Genomic DNA, 26,366 nt, shown 5'->3' on the forward strand with positions numbered 1-26,366 from the left:
TTCACAAATTAAACAAGTCAAAACAATGCGAGTAAGTTTGTGGAGAAGCCAAACTCTAATATACACATCACATAAATATTCCTTAGACCATGTACATTGGTATAATTTGTTCAACACCCATTTTTTTTCCTTTTAATAGTACATGTAGATCTTAAAATCTACATTAAGTATTTTGTAGTGATCGAGAGCTTAACCTGGGGAAGAAATAACGTGGGCAACAATATCTTTAGAACGCAACGAATTAATCAGGTATGAGTCAACAAAAAAATAGCATACAAATATCAGGAAAAGAAAGATCGTGACTGGATTCGGTATCAAGTTGCCTACGTACCCGTCAAGGGATCAAGTCTAAACGTAGTTCGATTATAATCATGTCGAAAGAGATGTCAGTATCTTCGGTCTCGGGAGAGACCTCGGATTCTCGGTCTCGAGCTCGATGTTTGCTTCGAGATCTCTTGTCTTGAATAACTAGTAGTTAGTGTACGATTGATAAGTTCTCGAACTGCATATGATCTCTTTAGATCGATCTTGTCGTATGAAGATAAGGTCGATCATTAACATGATACGAGGGTCGCTATCGTTATGGATTCTTGTTTTCACAATTACAAAGATGTGTTTACGTCGTGAGATTATTATTGGGAATCTCATCTCTCTCGTTCTTCTTAAATCATCAAAAAATGGATGACTTGTTTAATCATTAAATAGATATAATGATTCCATCATGTGTTGGTGGAGGAAGATGTCGATTTTGCCGAGACCGAAGTCTCTTTTCATGTTCGTGGGTCTTTATTCCTTTTTTGCAAGCTTTGTGTCTCGTCCATCTCCAGAAGAAGCCCCCTCTTTACAAGAGTAATAACTTCGTCTTTTATAGGAGCAATCAGCCTCCGTCAGTTCGTAAGTTAGTTGCACGTGCTCCTTAATATTTGATCAAATCTTTGACCTCTTCTTAGGTCCATGTGAGTCCGAAATATGGGGAGCTTGCTAACTAACTTTTGACGTCGTCTTTTGACATTTTATTAATCACATGAAACTTGGTGCCGAATTATGGTCCAACATTTGTCCCCCAGTTCTTCAAGCAAGGTGGCGAGGTTGGAGGGCGGTAAAGCATCCGGAACAATAATACAATTCCAATTTGATTTTCTTCTAGGGAGTTTACAAAGTCGTTTGCCATTACTTAGTGAGGTCGCTCACAAGAGGTCGCATGAAGCATTTGGTCTTGGCGCCTTTGTCGTGATCAAAATATGAGTCCGACCTAAGCTACTAGATGCATTACACCGAGTCATCTGAGGTTCTTTTGATCATCAGGTGACCGATTTCGTTTATGTACACGGGTCCGGACAAGATTTCGATGTAATATGATGTGGATCCTGCTGGTGAGATGAAAGTTGGATGGAGCTTGTGGCTGTAAAGGTAGTGGGACGAGCTTGTGCACAGGGTTGCTGATGCGGAGTTACCTTGATCTCTCGTGGTAGATTGGATTTGCATAATAAATATGTTTATTAAGCTTGTTTTATTTTATGAGCTTTTTGATATGAATCTAGTCGTTTATTTCACGCCGTTTGTGTAAATATTTTGTGTTTGTGTAAAGGTACGGAACTAGAAATATAATCCCAATGAATCATTAAGTCAATGCAAAATGATCGGCTACACGTTCGATAGTTGAGTTTTTACTTTGGTTCGGTTACTGGAGCAATTTATATCGCTCGTCCTCGAGGTGTTTTGCGAGATAGAAGCTGATAGGAATCTAACTCGCGGGCCAGTGATGGCCTAAGGACGTGGTTTATCGATATTGTTTTTTCTTTTATTATATGGATGGTATTTTAGGTCGATGCGAGCTTGGGTCGTTTGAGACCGCATGGTAAACTCGCTAAGAATTCAAGCTTGTGCAAGAAGAGTTTATAAAACATTTTGCAGTTGTATAAGTTTATTTATGAAGTTGTGATGCAAAATAATGAATCAATATGAATCTGATGACTCAGAAGATCACAATAGCTATGCAAGAATATGTATTATCTTATGCACTATATTGATATGCATAAATAGATTATAAAGAATTTTTTATCGCATGGATGTGTTTTGGTCCTGGTAACTTTGAGCTAACTGAGAAGTAAATGTGTTGGACGTTTGATCATGTGTTCCTCGTGTAGCTGATGAGAGGGCGAGGCGTCCGGGATATGAATTATTTATTTGGTTCGCATACAACTCGTCCATTTCGGATCATATCGAGCGTCCTGACACTTGTAAGTCTAGACGTAGTTTGATTATAATCGTCTCAAGGAGACGTCTGATTTGTGTAAACTGCATCGTATGGAGACGAGCTCATGTGATTGGCATGAGCTAGGTTCATTTTTGTTGTGTGTACGATTCTGGACTTTTATCCAATTTGTGTTTATTTAATGAAATAAACATTAAGAAATACTCCTCGTGTTCTTCTCGTTCCATAATCAGATGGTGGAGGAATCTTTTGGTCGTTTCGCAAACGTAAATGATTTAATTACATAGAAAGCAAGTAATCTTTTTGGTCCCTCTCTTGCTCAGCCCGCGCTCTCCTTAGGTCTCGAGCTCTCATGCTCGGAATGCCGTTTACGGAGCTAGGTCACGTTTGAGGACTTGAGATATAAAGCTTTTTCTTTATTGTGGTCTTGTTTTCGTTTAGAAATATGCGTATCATTATGATTTGTCTAGATTCGTCGTTTGCTTTCAAAGAAAGTAACTTCATGGTTAGGTTCGTCCATGGAACACGTCCTTCATCTACTATGCTTTTTTCAAGTTCAAATCTCGTGAAAAGAGGTCATTTTGTTTTAAGGAATCGGTTTTAGCCTTCCTCCAACGAATTCGAGTTCTGGGATAAAATAGAGATATCATTTTTTTCTTTATCAGAAGATGAGGAGTCTTGCGAGCTGTTGAATTTGTTGAGTTATGTGTTTACCAAAAAAATATCCACCTCTTTAGGTCATCGGTGGAGGATATCGTCCTTCAGTGTTCACACTATTTTCAATGTAACCTATGAAATTGTTTACATTGGTACTATTTCGCAAGTTGGTCGCTTATGGGTTCGGGTTATTGTAGGAAACATCCTATTAAGCTTACTTGGTCCCTTTATCTGGAGCTCGAAGGCTCGAAGGCTCGAGGGATTTTCCTGTTTAAGTTCCCTGTACGAATTTCGTCTGGTCCTCTTAAACTCAGGTTTTGGTGGTTTGATCCGGATCCAGGTGAGTCGTCTCTTCGGTCTAGAAATATACAGATCGTGAGATGGAAAATTTAGGAGCACCTGGAGATTCTCGGTGGTTTGGCGATGGGAGTGGCGCGTGCGCATTACAGCTCCTCCTCCTCTTTAAGGTGTGTGCTGTCGGCAAGGGAGATACCTGCCTGAAGTAGTAGATTGAGCTATAGGATTGTCTCCGCTTGGTCTGTTGTTCCGTCGGTTCCCATCAGATCTGATGGTTAGATCGTTTGTTTTATGCGTCTTAGTGACCAGGGTGGCAGCGGGATCAAATCCTAAAATGGACCACAAGGGGTCAAAAAAATCTAAAATGACCCACTCATAATTTCTATTTATTTTCAGTTAAAATTTAAATATTAAACAAAAGTAAATAACTGAAAAACCAGAAGACATTAACTTATTTACAACCTGTGCCACTATTATCCTACCCAAAATCCGACCCATTTTCTGACCCAGAATCCGACCCATTTGTAACCCTACATCCCCAAATCAAAACACAATCTCCTTCACCTCCCACAATCCAATTTTGTTGTTCTTGTTTTTAACCCAGATTTATATTATTGTTTTCTTGTTCTTATCCCAAATCGATCGACCTATTATCATCCTTAATCGATTTACTCTTATCTGAATCGAATTTCATCTTCGTTGTAAAAAATTCGCGTCAAAGAAGAACACAGAGTATTAATAGTATAACTAGTACAACTCAAACTAGTACAACTAGTACAACTCAAACCAGTACATCTAGTATAACTAGAGTGAGTATAACCACTATGACTAGTACAACTAGAACGCATATAACTAGTATAACTTTGCAATTAGTATAGTGATATTTGGTTTTTGTTTTCAGCTTATTAATAATGTTATAGAAGATGATGATGCAGAACCAATGAAAAATTGGTACAATCCTCCCACCTATATGTATTAAAATATTTTAATAGTTTGTTTTCTATAATATTTAATTTTGATAATGAATTTGTTTTACTAGTTGTACTATTTAGGAAAAAATCATCTTCATTCTTTTTGCTCTCGAAGCCGAAGAAGGTAGTTGCAAAGCCAGAAAAATTATATTAGGTTAAGATGTGTTTTGTAATAGCCTATAATACAGCTAGAAGGAGTATAACATGTATATTAGTAAAACTGAAACGCGTATAACCAGTACAACTCTCCAACTAATATGGTTATATTTTGTTTTAAAAGAGTATAATGCAAAGATGATGTAGAAGATTTAAAAGAGTATAATGCAAAGATGATGTAGAAGCCCTCACGGGTTTGAAAATGATGGATAGGCTTCATGTTTGGTGTTTGTACTATGACAATAGTGTGGGAACCGAAATTTCCACCGGTGGCGTCTGCACTCGCCGTTGATTTTACCGGAGAAGACGCAATCGCCTTCTTCGTCGCTGTGATAGAGAGAGGCGGAGAGATTGTTTTATTTTTTATTAGGGTTACGGGAATTAGGGGTACAATTTTCCCTTTAGATTGTTTTTTTTTTATTCTTTCCCCATTTAAACAAACTGATTTCCATTTTTTTTAAATACAATTAATCATTTATAATGGGATTAGTTTAAGGTTAATTTTGGTATTATGAAGAAAATTATACTATAGGGACAACTTTAGATTGAATTTATACCATAGGGACAACCATTCTGTTTTTTTATTCTGTTTTGGCAATTTTCCCAATAAAATTTCTATAATTAAGAAGTTGAACCAGTAGTACCAATATTACATGTCTAGTATATGAATATATTTTTAATTATATGAGTTGTACTAGTAGTAAACGTTTAATATATAATGAAAAGTTATTAAAAAATAACTAGTAAATAATATTAAGTCAAATATATTGCAAGAAAATATATTAATGAAAATAATACAGAAAATTATTTTTACTTTTAAAAAAAGATATCAAATATATTCATAGCATAATTTTAATCTATAATTACATATTTAAATGGGATGATATATTTAAGTTACAACATGATGCATATTTAAAATAATACTAAATAAAATAACAAGTAGTTGTACCAGTTTTCTAGTTGTACCGACTGTAAATAGTTGTACTAGTTTTTGAGTTGTACCAGTTTGTGCATAGTTGTATTTTGGCAGTGAAATCATAAAATATTAGTTGTACCACATAATAAATACATTTTATCTCAGTTGTACCACTTATTTATGTTTACATGTCTTTGCCCGGTTACAATGAAATCATCAATTTTGTAAAACTACATTTCATGTATGTTTTCCAAAACTTATGTGGACAAACAAGTTAACAAACATTAAAAGTATAAGGTAGATCATGTAAACTTATGGAATTGTGTAATAATTTTTATATTTTTTTCTAAAACTTCAATTTAAATTAAGAGAAACTTTATGAGTACATACCAACTGGGATATATGATTGTTTTTCTCATATGAAATACCAAATTGGTTTTGTTAATTTCTGAAACGTCGAAGTTGTACTAGTTATACCAGTAATACTAGTCTAATATATAATAAAAATTATATATATATATATATATATTGGTTATATGTCTAGTTATAAGGGTTGTACCAATATTTTCACATCATAGCTTTGTAAAATATGTTTGATGTTTGATTATCATAAAAATATGGCTAATATAGTTAATAACCTTAAAAGTATAAATATATAATATAAAATTAAGTGTGTAATACAATAATATAACAAAAAATTGAAAAATCTTAAACGAATTAGAAGACATTTTTGTCATCATATACCAATTAGAATATTTATTTGTTAATTTCATGTGTAAATTATAATATTTTTATACTAATTATATAATTTTTTAAAATGTTTAGTTGTACGAGTTATACTAGTTTTACCAACTCGAATGAGAGAATGAGATAAGGAAGATTGTGTGGATGTGAGTGGCTGAGATTAAAAAAAGAGAAGGAGGGAGAATGAGACATGTGTTAAATTGTATGGCCAAGATTAAAACGTAGATGTTATGATCCAATGGCCCATATTACTCTTTCATTAATGGCAAAATCGTCATTTCCCTTTAATTGGTCCATGTTAGATTTTTTTTGGATGTTGTAGACTTTTTTTTGACCATTTGGTCCATAATAGATTTTTGCAAATCCTAAAATGGACCACAAGGGGTCAAAAAAATCTAAAATGACCCACTCATAATTTCTATTTATTTTCAGTTAAAATTTAAATATTAAACAAAAGTAAATAACTGAAAAACCAGAAGACATTAACTTATTTACAACCTGTGCCACTATTATCCTACCCAAAATCCGACCCATTTTCTGACCCAGAATCCGACCCATTTGTAACCCTACATCCCCAAATCAAAACACAATCTCCTTCACCTCCCACAATCCAATTTTGTTGTTCTTGTTTTTAACCCAGATTTATATTATTGTTTTCTTGTTCTTATCCCAAATCGATCGACCTATTATCATCCTTAATCGATTTACTCTTATCTGAATCGAATTTCATCTTCGTTGTAAAAAATTCGCGTCAAAGAAGAACACAGAGTATTAATAGTATAACTAGTACAACTCAAACTAGTACAACTAGTACAACTCAAACCAGTACATCTAGTATAACTAGAGTGAGTATAACCACTATGACTAGTACAACTAGAACGCATATAACTAGTATAACTTTGCAATTAGTATAGTGATATTTGGTTTTTGTTTTCAGCTTATTAATAATGTTATAGAAGATGATGATGCAGAACCAATGAAAAATTGGTACAATCCTCCCACCTATATGTATTAAAATATTTTAATAGTTTGTTTTCTATAATATTTAATTTTGATAATGAATTTGTTTTACTAGTTGTACTATTTAGGAAAAAATCATCTTCATTCTTTTTGCTCTCGAAGCCGAAGAAGGTAGTTGCAAAGCCAGAAAAATTATATTAGGTTAAGATGTGTTTTGTAATAGCCTATAATACAGCTAGAAGGAGTATAACATGTATATTAGTAAAACTGAAACGCGTATAACCAGTACAACTCTCCAACTAATATGGTTATATTTTGTTTTAAAAGAGTATAATGCAAAGATGATGTAGAAGATTTAAAAGAGTATAATGCAAAGATGATGTAGAAGCCCTCACGGGTTTGAAAATGATGGATAGGCTTCATGTTTGGTGTTTGTACTATGACAATAGTGTGGGAACCGAAATTTCCACCGGTGGCGTCTGCACTCGCCGTTGATTTTACCGGAGAAGACGCAATCGCCTTCTTCGTCGCTGTGATAGAGAGAGGCGGAGAGATTGTTTTATTTTTTATTAGGGTTACGGGAATTAGGGGTACAATTTTCCCTTTAGATTGTTTTTTTTTTATTCTTTCCCCATTTAAACAAACTGATTTCCATTTTTTTTAAATACAATTAATCATTTATAATGGGATTAGTTTAAGGTTAATTTTGGTATTATGAAGAAAATTATACTATAGGGACAACTTTAGATTGAATTTATACCATAGGGACAACCATTCTGTTTTTTTATTCTGTTTTGGCAATTTTCCCAATAAAATTTCTATAATTAAGAAGTTGAACCAGTAGTACCAATATTACATGTCTAGTATATGAATATATTTTTAATTATATGAGTTGTACTAGTAGTAAACGTTTAATATATAATGAAAAGTTATTAAAAAATAACTAGTAAATAATATTAAGTCAAATATATTGCAAGAAAATATATTAATGAAAATAATACAGAAAATTATTTTTACTTTTAAAAAAAGATATCAAATATATTCATAGCATAATTTTAATCTATAATTACATATTTAAATGGGATGATATATTTAAGTTACAACATGATGCATATTTAAAATAATACTAAATAAAATAACAAGTAGTTGTACCAGTTTTCTAGTTGTACCGACTGTAAATAGTTGTACTAGTTTTTGAGTTGTACCAGTTTGTGCATAGTTGTATTTTGGCAGTGAAATCATAAAATATTAGTTGTACCACATAATAAATACATTTTATCTCAGTTGTACCACTTATTTATGTTTACATGTCTTTGCCCGGTTACAATGAAATCATCAATTTTGTAAAACTACATTTCATGTATGTTTTCCAAAACTTATGTGGACAAACAAGTTAACAAACATTAAAAGTATAAGGTAGATCATGTAAACTTATGGAATTGTGTAATAATTTTTATATTTTTTTCTAAAACTTCAATTTAAATTAAGAGAAACTTTATGAGTACATACCAACTGGGATATATGATTGTTTTTCTCATATGAAATACCAAATTGGTTTTGTTAATTTCTGAAACGTCGAAGTTGTACTAGTTATACCAGTAATACTAGTCTAATATATAATAAAAATTATATATATATATATATATTGGTTATATGTCTAGTTATAAGGGTTGTACCAATATTTTCACATCATAGCTTTGTAAAATATGTTTGATGTTTGATTATCATAAAAATATGGCTAATATAGTTAATAACCTTAAAAGTATAAATATATAATATAAAATTAAGTGTGTAATACAATAATATAACAAAAAATTGAAAAATCTTAAACGAATTAGAAGACATTTTTGTCATCATATACCAATTAGAATATTTATTTGTTAATTTCATGTGTAAATTATAATATTTTTATACTAATTATATAATTTTTTAAAATGTTTAGTTGTACGAGTTATACTAGTTTTACCAACTCGAATGAGAGAATGAGATAAGGAAGATTGTGTGGATGTGAGTGGCTGAGATTAAAAAAAGAGAAGGAGGGAGAATGAGACATGTGTTAAATTGTATGGCCAAGATTAAAACGTAGATGTTATGATCCAATGGCCCATATTACTCTTTCATTAATGGCAAAATCGTCATTTCCCTTTAATTGGTCCATGTTAGATTTTTTTTGGATGTTGTAGACTTTTTTTGACCATTTGGTCCATAATAGATTTTTGCAAATCCTAAAATGGACCACAAGGGGTCAAAAAAATCTAAAATGACCCACTCATAATTTCTATTTATTTTCAGTTAAAATTTAAATATTAAACAAAAGTAAATAACTGAAAAACCAGAAGACATTAACTTATTTACAACCTGTGCCACTATTATCCTACCCAAAATCCGACCCATTTTCTGACCCAGAATCCGACCCATTTGTAACCCTACATCCCCAAATCAAAACACAATCTCCTTCACCTCCCACAATCCAATTTTGTTGTTCTTGTTTTTAACCCAGATTTATATTATTGTTTTCTTGTTCTTATCCCAAATCGATCGACCTATTATCATCCTTAATCGATTTACTCTTATCTGAATCGAATTTCATCTTCGTTGTAAAAAATTCGCGTCAAAGAAGAACACAGAGTATTAATAGTATAACTAGTACAACTCAAACTAGTACAACTAGTACAACTCAAACCAGTACATCTAGTATAACTAGAGTGAGTATAACCACTATGACTAGTACAACTAGAACGCATATAACTAGTATAACTTTGCAATTAGTATAGTGATATTTGGTTTTTGTTTTCAGCTTATTAATAATGTTATAGAAGATGATGATGCAGAACCAATGAAAAATTGGTACAATCCTCCCACCTATATGTATTAAAATATTTTAATAGTTTGTTTTCTATAATATTTAATTTTGATAATGAATTTGTTTTACTAGTTGTACTATTTAGGAAAAAATCATCTTCATTCTTTTTGCTCTCGAAGCCGAAGAAGGTAGTTGCAAAGCCAGAAAAAATATATTAGGTTAAGATGTGTTTTGTAATAGCCTATAATACAGCTAGAAGGAGTATAACATGTATATTAGTAAAACTGAAACGCGTATAACCAGTACAACTCTCCAACTAATATGGTTATATTTTGTTTTAAAAGAGTATAATGCAAAGATGATGTAGAAGATTTAAAAGAGTATAATGCAAAGATGATGTAGAAGCCCTCACGGGTTTGAAAATGATGGATAGGCTTCATGTTTGGTGTTTGTACTATGACAATAGTGTGGGAACCGAAATTTCCACCGGTGGCGTCTGCACTCGCCGTTGATTTTACCGGAGAAGACGCAATCGCCTTCTTCGTCGCTGTGATAGAGAGAGGCGGAGAGATTGTTTTATTTTTTATTAGGGTTACGGGAATTAGGGGTACAATTTTCCCTTTAGATTGTTTTTTTTTTATTCTTTCCCCATTTAAACAAACTGATTTCCATTTTTTTTAAATACAATTAATCATTTATAATGGGATTAGTTTAAGGTTAATTTTGGTATTATGAAGAAAATTATACTATAGGGACAACTTTAGATTGAATTTATACCATAGGGACAACCATTCTGTTTTTTTATTCTGTTTTGGCAATTTTCCCAATAAAATTTCTATAATTAAGAAGTTGAACCAGTAGTACCAATATTACATGTCTAGTATATGAATATATTTTTAATTATATGAGTTGTACTAGTAGTAAACGTTTAATATATAATGAAAAGTTATTAAAAAATAACTAGTAAATAATATTAAGTCAAATATATTGCAAGAAAATATATTAATGAAAATAATACAGAAAATTATTTTTACTTTTAAAAAAAGATATCAAATATATTCATAGCATAATTTTAATCTATAATTACATATTTAAATGGGATGATATATTTAAGTTACAACATGATGCATATTTAAAATAATACTAAATAAAATAACAAGTAGTTGTACCAGTTTTCTAGTTGTACCGACTGTAAATAGTTGTACTAGTTTTTGAGTTGTACCAGTTTGTGCATAGTTGTATTTTGGCAGTGAAATCATAAAATATTAGTTGTACCACATAATAAATACATTTTATCTCAGTTGTACCACTTATTTATGTTTACATGTCTTTGCCCGGTTACAATGAAATCATCAATTTTGTAAAACTACATTTCATGTATGTTTTCCAAAACTTATGTGGACAAACAAGTTAACAAACATTAAAAGTATAAGGTAGATCATGTAAACTTATGGAATTGTGTAATAATTTTTATATTTTTTTCTAAAACTTCAATTTAAATTAAGAGAAACTTTATGAGTACATACCAACTGGGATATATGATTGTTTTTCTCATATGAAATACCAAATTGGTTTTGTTAATTTCTGAAACGTCGAAGTTGTACTAGTTATACCAGTAATACTAGTCTAATATATAATAAAAATTATATATATATATATATATTGGTTATATGTCTAGTTATAAGGGTTGTACCAATATTTTCACATCATAGCTTTGTAAAATATGTTTGATGTTTGATTATCATAAAAATATGGCTAATATAGTTAATAACCTTAAAAGTATAAATATATAATATAAAATTAAGTGTGTAATACAATAATATAACAAAAAATTGAAAAATCTTAAACGAATTAGAAGACATTTTTGTCATCATATACCAATTAGAATATTTATTTGTTAATTTCATGTGTAAATTATAATATTTTTATACTAATTATATAATTTTTTAAAATGTTTAGTTGTACGAGTTATACTAGTTTTACCAACTCGAATGAGAGAATGAGATAAGGAAGATTGTGTGGATGTGAGTGGCTGAGATTAAAAAAAGAGAAGGAGGGAGAATGAGACATGTGTTAAATTGTATGGCCAAGATTAAAACGTAGATGTTATGATCCAATGGCCCATATTACTCTTTCATTAATGGCAAAATCGTCATTTCCCTTTAATTGGTCCATGTTAGATTTTTTTTGGATGTTGTAGACTTTTTTTTGACCATTTGGTCCATAATAGATTTTTGCAAATCCTAAAATGGACCACAAGGGGTCAAAAAAATCTAAAATGACCCACTCATAATTTCTATTTATTTTCAGTTAAAATTTAAATATTAAACAAAAGTAAATAACTGAAAAACCAGAAGACATTAACTTATTTACAACCTGTGCCACTATTATCCTACCCAAAATCCGACCCATTTTCTGACCCAGAATCCGACCCATTTGTAACCCTACATCCCCAAATCAAAACACAATCTCCTTCACCTCCCACAATCCAATTTTGTTGTTCTTGTTTTTAACCCAGATTTATATTATTGTTTTCTTGTTCTTATCCCAAATCGATCGACCTATTATCATCCTTAATCGATTTACTCTTATCTGAATCGAATTTCATCTTCGTTGTAAAAAATTCGCGTCAAAGAAGAACACAGAGTATTAATAGTATAACTAGTACAACTCAAACTAGTACAACTAGTACAACTCAAACCAGTACATCTAGTATAACTAGAGTGAGTATAACCACTATGACTAGTACAACTAGAACGCATATAACTAGTATAACTTTGCAATTAGTATAGTGATATTTGGTTTTTGTTTTCAGCTTATTAATAATGTTATAGAAGATGATGATGCAGAACCAATGAAAAATTGGTACAATCCTCCCACCTATATGTATTAAAATATTTTAATAGTTTGTTTTCTATAATATTTAATTTTGATAATGAATTTGTTTTACTAGTTGTACTATTTAGGAAAAAATCATCTTCATTCTTTTTGCTCTCGAAGCCGAAGAAGGTAGTTGCAAAGCCAGAAAAATTATATTAGGTTAAGATGTGTTTTGTAATAGCCTATAATACAGCTAGAAGGAGTATAACATGTATATTAGTAAAACTGAAACGCGTATAACCAGTACAACTCTCCAACTAATATGGTTATATTTTGTTTTAAAAGAGTATAATGCAAAGATGATGTAGAAGATTTAAAAGAGTATAATGCAAAGATGATGTAGAAGCCCTCACGGGTTTGAAAATGATGGATAGGCTTCATGTTTGGTGTTTGTACTATGACAATAGTGTGGGAACCGAAATTTCCACCGGTGGCGTCTGCACTCGCCGTTGATTTTACCGGAGAAGACGCAATCGCCTTCTTCGTCGCTGTGATAGAGAGAGGCGGAGAGATTGTTTTATTTTTTATTAGGGTTACGGGAATTAGGGGTACAATTTTCCCTTTAGATTGTTTTTTTTTTATTCTTTCCCCATTTAAACAAACTGATTTCCATTTTTTTTAAATACAATTAATCATTTATAATGGGATTAGTTTAAGGTTAATTTTGGTATTATGAAGAAAATTATACTATAGGGACAACTTTAGATTGAATTTATACCATAGGGACAACCATTCTGTTTTTTTATTCTGTTTTGGCAATTTTCCCAATAAAATTTCTATAATTAAGAAGTTGAACCAGTAGTACCAATATTACATGTCTAGTATATGAATATATTTTTAATTATATGAGTTGTACTAGTAGTAAACGTTTAATATATAATGAAAAGTTATTAAAAAATAACTAGTAAATAATATTAAGTCAAATATATTGCAAGAAAATATATTAATGAAAATAATACAGAAAATTATTTTTACTTTTAAAAAAAGATATCAAATATATTCATAGCATAATTTTAATCTATAATTACATATTTAAATGGGATGATATATTTAAGTTACAACATGATGCATATTTAAAATAATACTAAATAAAATAACAAGTAGTTGTACCAGTTTTCTAGTTGTACCGACTGTAAATAGTTGTACTAGTTTTTGAGTTGTACCAGTTTGTGCATAGTTGTATTTTGGCAGTGAAATCATAAAATATTAGTTGTACCACATAATAAATACATTTTATCTCAGTTGTACCACTTATTTATGTTTACATGTCTTTGCCCGGTTACAATGAAATCATCAATTTTGTAAAACTACATTTCATGTATGTTTTCCAAAACTTATGTGGACAAACAAGTTAACAAACATTAAAAGTATAAGGTAGATCATGTAAACTTATGGAATTGTGTAATAATTTTTATATTTTTTTCTAAAACTTCAATTTAAATTAAGAGAAACTTTATGAGTACATACCAACTGGGATATATGATTGTTTTTCTCATATGAAATACCAAATTGGTTTTGTTAATTTCTGAAACGTCGAAGTTGTACTAGTTATACCAGTAATACTAGTCTAATATATAATAAAAATTATATATATATATATATATTGGTTATATGTCTAGTTATAAGGGTTGTACCAATATTTTCACATCATAGCTTTGTAAAATATGTTTGATGTTTGATTATCATAAAAATATGGCTAATATAGTTAATAACCTTAAAAGTATAAATATATAATATAAAATTAAGTGTGTAATACAATAATATAACAAAAAATTGAAAAATCTTAAACGAATTAGAAGACATTTTTGTCATCATATACCAATTAGAATATTTATTTGTTAATTTCATGTGTAAATTATAATATTTTTATACTAATTATATAATTTTTTAAAATGTTTAGTTGTACGAGTTATACTAGTTTTACCAACTCGAATGAGAGAATGAGATAAGGAAGATTGTGTGGATGTGAGTGGCTGAGATTAAAAAAAGAGAAGGAGGGAGAATGAGACATGTGTTAAATTGTATGGCCAAGATTAAAACGTAGATGTTATGATCCAATGGCCCATATTACTCTTTCATTAATGGCAAAATCGTCATTTCCCTTTAATTGGTCCATGTTAGATTTTTTTTGGATGTTGTAGACTTTTTTTTGACCATTTGGTCCATAATAGATTTTTGTCCGTGGCAGCGACTTGTGGCTCCTGGTTTCATCATCGTGGATCAAGTCTACCCCGGTTGGGTTTGATCTTTGATCAATCGTACCATGCTGGCAGTTTTCGTCAGTCTTGAGCGATGAATCAGTTCAGTTGTCTCCAGCGAGAAGTTTTTTGCACTGGTCTCGAGCGAGATGTCGGCTTCCTCAGTCTCGGGACGTTGGCTTCATCGCGATCTCATCAGATCTGTTGGGCCTAAATTATCAAACCAAATGTGTAAAATAATATAAGGCAAGAATTGAATAGAAATGGGCCTACGGGTTAATAAAAAGCCTTTTGGCTTTAATGAAGAAACTGAGTAAAGTTTCACATCGGTTGGGAGACTCAATGTTGAGTTATATATATATGGCTTCATGCTATGAGAGGTTAAACAGCTCAAGGGAGAGAAGGCTCACCATGCGCGCCGCTGCCGCCGTCTAGTCGGCTTGGACTTTTGGCCCGATAAGAATTATTTTTTTTTGACCAAGTTAAGCTCAACGTTGGTGGGCCAGCTTGATGATAATGAACCGTAGAGAGTACTAGACCTAATGCTTGTATCATATAGATGATCCAGTGGTGGGCTTCGCCGACTAAACCCAACTCTATCTTGCCCATATAATATCATCGACAGTAGGCCAGAAGTACTGATGGGCTATGCATGAGCCAGACCTCACAAAAACGATAAAAAAATGGTAACTCAATCATGAAAATGTACAGTTTTGTAGCTGATAAAATCTCTTTGTTGTTTTGAGTTTGTTTCTTTTGTGTGGATCTTGTGTGAGAGAAACTTAGATACCGATTGTATAGCAAGTATATTTTAGCTGCTGAAGAAGTCTTGATAGATGTTGCCTAACTCTTATTAGAGTTAATGAAATTGTTGTAGTTTATTGTTTATTTTTTGGGTTGTTGTGGAGGTCACACTATTGTCAGGCTTGTATGAGGATTATTTATTGTCGAGTGGTGGGTCTCATGTGGGGTTATTGTCGGGATTACTTATTGATTTTAGGCCTTGATTTTATGTAAGGTTAATTTTTTTTTTTTTTTTGATATTCTATATTGACGAGAATTCAGTGAAAGTCAATGGTGGACAATTTAAAAAGGAAGAAGGGGTCTTGACTTTCGTTGATGGAGAACTCGTTTTGTTCACGGTGGATTTAGCTTTTGTCTTCACAGCTTTGGTGTTAAAGCTGTTTGAGAGAAGGATCGTTATTGGGAAAATGTGGTTCAAGCTCCCTTCTGAAAGTCTTGACGTGTAAGCCTTTGTGCGGAAAAGTGGAGCTTAACAAGAAGAATTTGGAAACAGCAGCTCGATGGTATAAATAAGTTGACATATACATTGAAAAATCTGTTTCTGAAGAGGATAAAGAGACGAGCTTACATGAAAAAGAGAAAGAGAATCATGAAGAAGCAGAAGGTGGTAATGTACAATTCACACCCAAAAAACCAGCGGCCAAGATTCTTATGTCCAAGACGTGAACACCTTTGATGGCATACGACAAGCACACATTTTTGCTACCACCACAACCTATGTAACTAATGTTGCTTGATGACCACGATCTTAGATCCATCTATCGAACAAATCAATAACACCCTAACAATTGAACAAAAAGGAAATATCTCTATACAGTGTTTAACGATTATTACATGTTTCGGTATGTGGAAATGCGTTCCTCGACTTCGATTTTGGTGTATAGGTTCTTCGACTCTCTAATCTTCGAAAGAGACAATATAGAGTTGAAGCAATCGTGTTGGGTCATATTTTTATTTAATTGGGTCGGATGGGTCAGAGAAATCATTTAGCAGACCGACCGAAAAACTGACGGTTTTAATGTCTTCGGCGTCCATGTGACGACTTCTGATTAATGTAATTAGGCTTGTGATGTTCATTATATGACATCATAAATTTGAAGGATGTTAGCATGTATAACATATATTTCATGTGGGTATATATACATTAGTTTATTTTGCATGGTTAGCCATGTGATGTGATGGTCAGTATGTACATCAGGTAGTTATCAACCATTTTTCCAAAATAAAATACACCAACAGTATTGTTGTTTTAAATTTATTACGTATGTTGGAAACATGTATTGGACAATAAAAAATAGGGTAAATATAAATGCATCTTCATCATACAGAACAATGCATTCTATATTCTATTGGACAATGTTTGCCAATATACATTGATTAAGGAAAAATAAACTAAAATTTCCGGGAACAAGCACTAAGACAACAATGTTCCAAGAAGATATCACTTCTCTTTATTCTTGTTTTGTTTTCTTATAATGGGTGTTAAAGTTCAAAGTCCAAACTAATCTATACATGCACATAAAAACAAGGACTTTGCAAAAGACCCTAAAGTGCTTAAAACTGAAAATTCATTTTATGACCTGAAAATAAATTTAAACCGAAGCCATATTTGATTCAAGAAGATGAAAAACATAAGGCCATTTCTTGAGCAGCTTGCTTGAAAATTTCCGCAGCTCCAAACCCATCTCCCAATAACTGATTCTCATAGCTCGGCTTTACCTGTTCCATTACAAAGAAAAGAACCATCATAAATAACAAAAACTACAACATATAACATGAACATGTTATGACCATAATATATATTATACTTGTGCTTGGATCATGTAGGTGCTCCGGAAAACATTAGAGGAGACACTAGCAAATATAACGTCAATGTTATACTTCTCAAACAAGTAACACATATTAGTGAAAACCCCTGATTTGTCTTTAGGGCAACACAAACTGAAGAAAGCTTCATTTCCACAGATATTCAGCACGGCGTTACGTGTGGACCAAGTATCAAACTCAGCAGTCGGGTCATCACAAGGGTAGGGCAGGTTCATGCTGGAAGAAGATATCTGATTGGCCAATAAAGCTTCACGGGAGTAAGAATCTGCTGAGGCGGCACCTACGGGAAGGATATGGGGCTGGTTTGATATTGGTGTGAGGAGAATTGTAGGAGAAGAAGATGGATCATAAGGGAAAGCAGTAGTAGCTGTTGTGTTTGAAGCCGAAGAATATTGAAGTTTCTCGAGTTTTCTCATCTGGAGATTATGTAAAGTTTGTTCAAGGGATTTGATGGAGCTCACTGCCTCGTCTACGATTGTTGATTTGTCTGCCTGTGAATCATGGATTAAAATAGTATTTAATACATGATTTTGCGTAACGTAAGATATCCGACACATTAACATCCCCACAAATAAAGTATAACAAAAAGGAACCAAGGAATCGAAAGCCTGGCAGGTTTGCCAAATTACACCAAATCTAAGTGACATATATATATATATATATATATATATATATATATATATATATATGTTTGTGTTTATATAAAGCGAAAGGATACGAAACTTAACTTGAAAAGGAAGAAGCATAAATAGTTGAATAAATCGAAATCTAAAATATAATTTTTTTTTTTTTTTGAGAAAATGGCTAAACATAACTTTTTCTTGCTACTAAAATTAACATAAATTAAAATTCCTCAAACCAATGAAGATTTGACATTTTGATTTATGTGCGATCACATCATCTGCGCCTTAAACAATTGTTCTAGATGAAAAAAAGACCACAAACGATTTAGATAAATTGTTCTAAAACATAATCTTATGTTAGTTGTTTGAGAAATCGTTTGTAACTAATATATATATATAAGAATGAGAACCGTATCTAAGTTGATACTAACTATCTTTCATGATGTAATAAAAAGAATGAACTTTTTTAAAGGTAAGATTTGCAGAACTAAATAAGATGGATGAGGTTGACAAAAAAAAGATGGATGAGTATATAATTTCATTTCACAAAAATTCCTCTTTTGAAGAGTTGGATAAGACTGAACCATCTCCACAGTATTATATGATTAGTGTTCATACGCATAATTTCTTTATAAAACACAGTAACCTGATCCACATGCAAATTACCTATCGAAAACTGGACTTAATACGAAAAAAAATATGAAGACTAAAAAAGCATTGATAAGTCGTTTATTATTTAATCAGGTATACCTTAGGAGGAAGTTGGGGAAGCAAAGCATGTAGTTTAGCAAACATATCTCTCATCTTCTTCCTCCTTTCTCTTTCAGTCCATATATGTATTTCATGATCGGGTGATTCTTCTACATGATTTTTCTCATTTCTTTGGGTCCTCTTTTTTCCTTTTGAAGCTTTCTTATCGGATGTCGGAATTTCAGACGGATGAGAAGGACGCATTAGAGGCGGTTGCTTGTCGATTCTCTTGCAGCCACCTTGAGAATCATCAGAATTGGATATGCCCCACACAATACTCTCTTGCCCCAACTCTTGAGCATTAGTCATATTGAACTGAATGCTCATTTTACCTTTTTGCTTTGTTGTATTTATTATGCTTCTATGAATGTCTTATATAAAAGAGAGAGACGTTTAAAGATGGTGAAAGAAAGAGAAATAGGAGGAGATATAAATAAAAAGATAAGTGAACTATTAGGAAAAGTCCAAAATATTATCGAAACCGTTACTAAGGCATCAAAATAAAAACGATGTAAAAGTTTTTATTCGAAGCAGTTGTGTAGTTTTAACCTGATAGTACTAAAATATGATACGTAGTGTACCATTAGTCTACCACGATCCTACGTTATAACGTTCAATGCACTTGCCCATATATTACATATAAAATGGAAAATTCGTTTCTATGAAGGAAACAAAAATTTACCAGAATATTGATTTACGAGTTAACTCATCATTATGCCACAACACCCTGATTTGTCTTTAGCATATTTTGGTTCTCAACGTTCGGATTATTGTGTGGAACAGTGAAGTTAATCAGAATAACAGTTGTACATGAAGTGTATTTTGTAAAACGTTCAAATCAAATAACGTATATTGTATAAATTATTTGTTTTTATTGTTCTTTGGAAATGCCGAAAATAGGTTCCAAAACATATTTATTTTTTTTACTTTACTCAAAATTTCCAATCTGTGTCAGTACTACTTTAAATAAATCTATATAAAAGTTTGAAATTTAGTTATAATTATGAGATAGACACACAAAAATACAAAAGATATACATAATACAATGCTTAATCAGAAGATTTCTCTTGGGGATCATGGTACCATTTTTTATCTTTACCACCACTAAAGACACATTTTCAAAAATCTCTTCTTCATTAAGTAACAAAATACTCTTATATCTTTGTTATCTATATATAATAAATTATTATTTAAATAAATAAAAATAAAAAAATATATAAAAAACACTCTAATTATGACCAATTTTCAAAAATATAATTTCTCTATCAAAGACTAATTTAGAAAATTTAATTTATTAAACTAGAAATATCATTAGAGTACTAAGTATTTCAACGAATTTTTCAAGATTTTTCGCTATTCATTTACCAGTTTATTTTATCTGAGAAGCAAAGAGCTCATGTACCTAGTACTAATAAAATTGGAAACCACTAGAGAAAACAAACTGAATACTTAAATATTTGATGGTAATATATTATAGAATATATTTAAAATAATAAAATGCCAATGATTAAAGAAAATTTCTAATATGTCATGCACAACTCACTAGTCAAATATTTTATGTGATATTTCATTTGATTAATACTACGCGCTAACTCAAAAATAAAGCAACATAAATGAAAGAAGTTACTCTTAATTGAAAAAGTTGTTACTCTGATTTTAAAAAGATGAAAAGCTAAACTTAAGATCCTTAATTAACTTGTGATTATGTTAACTGTCTAATAATTATGTGGTGGTAAAAGCGAGCGTTATCTTCATGGTTTTCAGTGCATGTAATCATTGACATCCAGAGATTCAATTGTCTTTTTCTGATTTTCTTTTGAAGTTAATATATAAAAAACACTTTTTACACTTAACTTTAAATTGTCTGAATATGCTCATATTCACTTGTGAAGTTGCAAGTTTAAACGGACTAGATTTCGATACACTTTTACATGTATAAGCAAAATTTTGGTAAGTCTTGTGTTATGTAACGTGGCAATCATTCACACATCACAATTCTCGAGTCCAATATCTGAGCGATAGAAAAGGGGAAAAAACTATTAAGAAACTCAAACACATTATTATTATTATTAATTTTCCACACTTTTATGGTTCAGAAAAGTTTCACATTTTCTATGTTTCCATAATTTCTTATGTACAGAAATCTACACAAACAAAATAATAAATTAAAAATTAAAATTTATTTTCTAAAAAGAAGATGATTTCACCTTTTTGCTGATAATCCAAATAATGTAATATATTTTTTCCAACGAAGATTGAATTCGAGTGGTGAAGTGCATACTAAACACTCTTTTATCACTAGGCCAACAACTTGTTGATAGAAAAATATTAACATTACGTGTTCATAGTTTTCTGGGTAACCTAGCATTTCATAATCTTAATCTTCAAACATACAGTAGATTGAGAGAAATTATACATCTTCTTTTATTACAACAATGAAATTTTAAAACAACATAAGTTAAAGTACATATTTTCTCCTGAAGAAAATGATAGCGAACATGTAACTATTTAAATGCATGGATAACAGACTCACGGTGTAACTGCATTCAGAAAACATAATTAATCACTTGTGTGTTTTTGATAAATATGATGTGATGTTGAGGACCACCTGTACCTCATGAATTCATCGATAAGAAGAATCCAATTACATTTTTGGTCTCGTATAGAACACTATACAAATATCAAAACAGTGAAGCAGTTGGGAAACTTTCTGGTATTGCAGCTATCTCTCACAGAGAGAAGGGATGGTGGGAATTTTTCTTTTTGACCGGAGAGTAAGATGATGAAGATCTCCCATTCTCCCCCGTTGGGAGGAAGGTAATAATCAAATTTACCAATAGTCTTGGGACAGATCCTTTAAAATTCACACCTGTTACGGGGTGATAAACAAATGAATCAGACCTACTAACCAGATAATGGCTGCATGTGTTATAAATTAAGTTTTACAAAACTATGTTTATAATTCTTAACATTTAATGTTTCTTATAATATGATTTATACAAATTTAAAGATTACATACAATAAGTCAACTATATCACTACAAGAAAACATATTTTTTACGAGGGCAATATACGTTGTAACTTCGTCGTAAACGGGGTGTTACGACGAATGAACCGCGAAACACGTTTCGTCGTAAAACGCCCGTCGTAACCGACGTTTCGTCGTAAATGACTTGTTAAGTTTACGACGAAATATATTCCTCGTAAAGCGCAGGGCAGAGATTCGTCGTAAACGACATGTAAAATTTCGTGGTAAACTCCACGTAATGGATTCGATGTAAAGCACACGTAAACATTTTCGTTGTAACATCCTCGTAAATGTTTCGATGTAAACTACACGTAACAGTTCGATGTAAAGACCACGTAAAATCTTCGATGTAAAAGACTCGTAATTATTTTCGACGGTAATCAGTTGTAAATGTTTACGTCGAGCCTACATCGACGTTTCGTTGTATAATATATTTTGAATATTATTTTTAACCTCAAATATATATATATATATATATAAATTTGAATTTATTTAAAATTCTGAATTTTAAATAATTTTAATTTTAAAACGAAATATGAAAATAAAAAACATTTATAAAAAAGCATTTAATATTAAAAAAACTACATATCATCGAAGTAGTCGGTGGGGTTGCTCGGCTGTTGACGGGTTGGATCGGACTCTTGGGGATCTCGTACTGGCAACCCAAGAGCGGCTCGTCTCTGACTCAACATTCTCTGCATAACCGGGTTTCCCACGGCCATCACGTCTAGCAAATCCTCAAGAGAGTCTAAACGAACCTGCTGGCTATCCATTCGAGCTTTCATCTGAGAAGTCTCTTCATCCCGTCTCGAAGTGTATGACGAAGTTGCCCTTGCAACTTGGTTAACAGAGCCTATACCGACTATTCGTCCCTTCTTTCTAGGAGCCAGCTATAAAATTAAAACATATATTAATATAGTTATTAAAAATAATGTAAACAAAAATTTTTAGTTGTACTACCTCTTCGAAGATTCTGTCGGCTTCTTCGGTGGACAATGTGACGGGTAATCCATCGGGAGACTCCTGAGTTAGTTGCGTCTCCCGTTCTTCAATCCGAGTAGCCACTGCTTGAGCGAGTTTCTCAGATGCAGGATCCACAAAAACTCCGTCGAATGTGGCGTGAGTCATCTTGAATAGGTCAGACAGAGATGGTAAGACTCCCGTCTTCTCCAACTACAAAAAAAAAATATTAAAAATTATATTAATTGAATATTTTAAAATAAATATTTAAAAACAAAACTTACAACTTCTAGACGGATGCCTGCATGTGGTTTTTGGCCGGTTCTGTGAAGCATGGGCAAATTACCATCTTTATTCTTCGTTCTTCGAGAAGCCGAGCACGAATTGGCCTTTTTGATCGAAGAGGGGTGCTTCCAGTAGGCGATGAGGCCATCCCACACATCCTTCGTGAGCTCAGTGGGCTTTCCCTCATACCCGTCGAGCTCCCACTTGTCCTTCCAATCGGAGACTGTGTTGCAGAGGCGGATCTTTGCTTTTGCAACGAATTCCGCCTTCACCATCTCGGTGATTCCCAAAGACCAATGCCACTTTTGCTGAAACACAAAAAATTTGAAAAATTACAATTAATAATAATATTTAAAAAATATATACATATTTAAAAGTGAAAATTTAATTAAATTTAAAAATCTTACCGCAAACATTTTAAACCAAGTGATCTTAACGTGATTTGGAGTCTTGCTCCAGTTCGGATATGCCCCGTCGTAGTAACCTTTAATCGTTTTCGAAACGCTCCGGCCAACACGGTTGTTAGCCCCAAACCTGAAAGGAAAACAATTTAACCGTTAAAAAATAAAAATAATTTAAATTTTAATGTAATAAAAATTAATAACTTACCAATAAGTTCCTCGGGGTCTATCGGGGTCTAGAACATCCAAACCCTCCCGTCCAGGCTGGGCAAGCAAATCCTCTACCGTATATCTCGCGAATGGGGCATATGAAGGCACACGCAAATCCGGATGAACTGCACCTTCTGGGACAGGCTCAGGTGCAGCCGCTGGAGGAGGAGGTGGAGGCATATGCGGTGGAGGCATTTGCGGTGGAGGCATATGCGCTGGAGGAGGGTTGTTTTGGCTGCTGATGACAACCGGAAGATGGGAACAGGAACGTTTCCATTGCTCTTGATATGTAACTCACTTCTTGAGCAAATATCAGGTAAGTCCATCCTTGACTTTTTGTTATCTTTTGTCTTCCCAGGGACGTTAAGTAATGTATTCATGATGTTCTCAAAAAAGTTTTTCTCGATATGCATGACATCCAGATTGTGGCGTAAGAGAAGATCCTTCCAATAGGGTAGCTCCCAAAATATACTCTTCTTATGCCAATTGTGAGATACACCATACCCATCAGGCATATTTCCAGGAACATGCCAATTTCCTCCAACCTTAACTGTTTCCTGAGCTCCGTAATAATCAATGTCCGCTTCGATCTGCTGGCCGGTGAGATATGGAGGAGGACTGTCTCTCACAAATTTTTTGTGTCGAAACAATGTCTTATTTCTTCTGTACGGATGGGCAAGTGGAAGAAACCGACGATGACAATCAAACCAACAACTCTTCCTACCATTCTTCAGTTGAAAAGCATCCATGGATCCAAGACAATACGGACAAGATAATCTTCCATGTGTTGTCCAGCCAGACAACATCCCATAAGCAGAAAAATCACTTATCGTCCACATCAGAACTGCTCGCATCGTAAAATTGTTTTTCAAGGAACAATCGTACGTCCTCACCCCTTCTGACCACAATTGCTTTAGCTCTTCTATCAACGGTTGAAGAAAAACATCAAGAGACCGTTTTGGATGCTTCGGCCCTGGGATTAATATGGTCAAAAATAGAAATTCTTGTTCCATGCACATATCCGGCGGTAAATTATACGGCGTAAGAATGACTGGCCACAAAGAATATTGTCTACCAGACATTCCAAATGGACTAAATCCATCGGTGCATAACCCAAGATAGACATTCCTAATATTTGTAGCAAAATCTCCGTGTACCTTGTTGAAATGTTTCCACGCTCTTGCGTCTGATGGATGTGCAACCTCACCATCTCTCTGGACATGTTCGGCATGCCACCTCATCGACGCAGCAGTCCTCTCAGATAGATATAATCTTTTCAATCTGTCTGTAATTGGTAGGTACCACATCCTTTGGTACGGTACCCTATTCCTCCCACGGCCTTGCGGTTTGAATCGTGGTTTTTTGCAGAACGACACTCTTCTAACTTGTCATCTTCCTTCCAGTAGATCATGCAGTTGTCGATGCAAACATCAATCATCTCCGAGGGTAACCCAAGACTATAAACCAATTTCTGAATCTCATAATAAGATTCAGCAGACACGTTGTCTTCTGGCAAATACTCTTTAAACAACTCCGCCCATGCATCCATGCAATTCTCAGGTAAATTATGATCCGTTTTAATATTCATCATCCTAGCTGCTAGAGACAATTTAGAGAGACCTTCTCTACAACCAGTGTAGATTGGTTGATTTGCAGCATCTAGCATTTCATAAAACCTTTTTGCATCCAAATTAGGTTCTTTTACATTTCCAGTTCCATCTGCTATTGTTGTAGTTGTTTCTAAAAATGCATCACTAATCATATCTTGAACCCTATCATGATCTACCATCTGCTCCTCTTGATGATAATTATGTTCATTATGCACATGATTCAGTTCTTCATTATGATAAGCATCCTCAAAATTAGCATTACTACTACTAGCTTCATTTCCCCCATAACCCTCTCCATGTTGATACCAAATGTAGTATTGTGGTGTAAATCCTTTGTTTACTAAATGATTCCATACAGTTTCACTACGTGCAAATTTTGAATTCTTGCATTTTGAACAGGGGCAGAACATCTTACCGCTTTCCTGCGTGATCGGTGTACAGCCCGCCTGGTGCATGAATGTCTCTAGTCCGTTCAGAAATGCATTCGTCACTCTCCCGTTGGAATCTTTGTGCAAATACATCCAACTTCGTAACTCGTAAATACTACCGCCACCGACCATTTTTTCTTCTATTTTTTTATAAATTTTTTTTTTTCCGTTTGGGTCTTGTGAGGAAGAGAGTTGTGTGTTGTGAGGAAGAGAGTTGTGGGAAATGACATATATATAGAGAAATTTTCGAGTTGGGTAGTTGAAATATAACAACGATTTTACAAGGAAACTTTTACATGGATTTTACATAGTTTTTTTACAACGACTTTACAACGAACTTCGATAAGTTTTTCACCTAAATATAACGGTAACATGATTCGTTGTAATATTGATGTAAAGTTTTCTTTTCGACGTACTTACGTCGTAATATTACATGGGGTTTACGACGAAATTTGGTTTCGTTGGTTTCGTCGTAATTGCGTTGTTAACCCACCATTTACTATTTCTAAGACAACGATAAGGAACCTGTGTCGTTCGTCTGTCTGCCAATTCAGTGGAACGACAAGGAGAAAGTGGACGGAAGTGCAGCTGGTTTGTACTTGAGAGGAACCTTTGACGATGATCGGAGGTTCCACTCAAGTATA

General features: G+C 32.8%; 2 protein-coding genes across 2 annotated transcripts; both read right to left on the reverse strand.

The window, feature by feature from the left end:
* Positions 1 to 223: 223 nt before the first annotated feature.
* LOC103868796 (transcription factor bHLH95) lies at positions 224 to 19,396 on the reverse strand. The gene is made up of 3 exons (XM_009146860.2): positions 18,802 to 19,396; positions 17,410 to 17,919; positions 224 to 17,320 (listed from the first exon to the last, which is right to left on the reverse strand). Exons 1-3 carry the CDS (start codon positions 19,126 to 19,128, stop codon positions 17,216 to 17,218), a joined length of 942 nt encoding a protein of 313 aa, XP_009145108.1. The 5' UTR covers positions 19,129 to 19,396; the 3' UTR covers positions 224 to 17,215.
* Positions 19,397 to 23,537: 4,141 nt separating this feature from the next.
* Positions 23,538 to 24,848, reverse strand: LOC117134137. The gene is made up of 2 exons (XM_033291937.1): positions 23,683 to 24,848; positions 23,538 to 23,607 (listed from the first exon to the last, which is right to left on the reverse strand). Exon 1 carries the CDS (start codon positions 24,764 to 24,766, stop codon positions 23,756 to 23,758), a length of 1,011 nt encoding a protein of 336 aa, XP_033147828.1. The 5' UTR covers positions 24,767 to 24,848; the 3' UTR covers positions 23,538 to 23,607; positions 23,683 to 23,755.
* Between the last annotated feature and the right edge of the window lie 1,518 nt (positions 24,849 to 26,366).

Source organism: Brassica rapa, chromosome A05, assembly GCF_000309985.2.
Source record: "Brassica rapa cultivar Chiifu-401-42 chromosome A05, CAAS_Brap_v3.01, whole genome shotgun sequence".
In the NCBI taxonomy this organism is placed as follows: domain Eukaryota; kingdom Viridiplantae; phylum Streptophyta; class Magnoliopsida; order Brassicales; family Brassicaceae; genus Brassica; species Brassica rapa.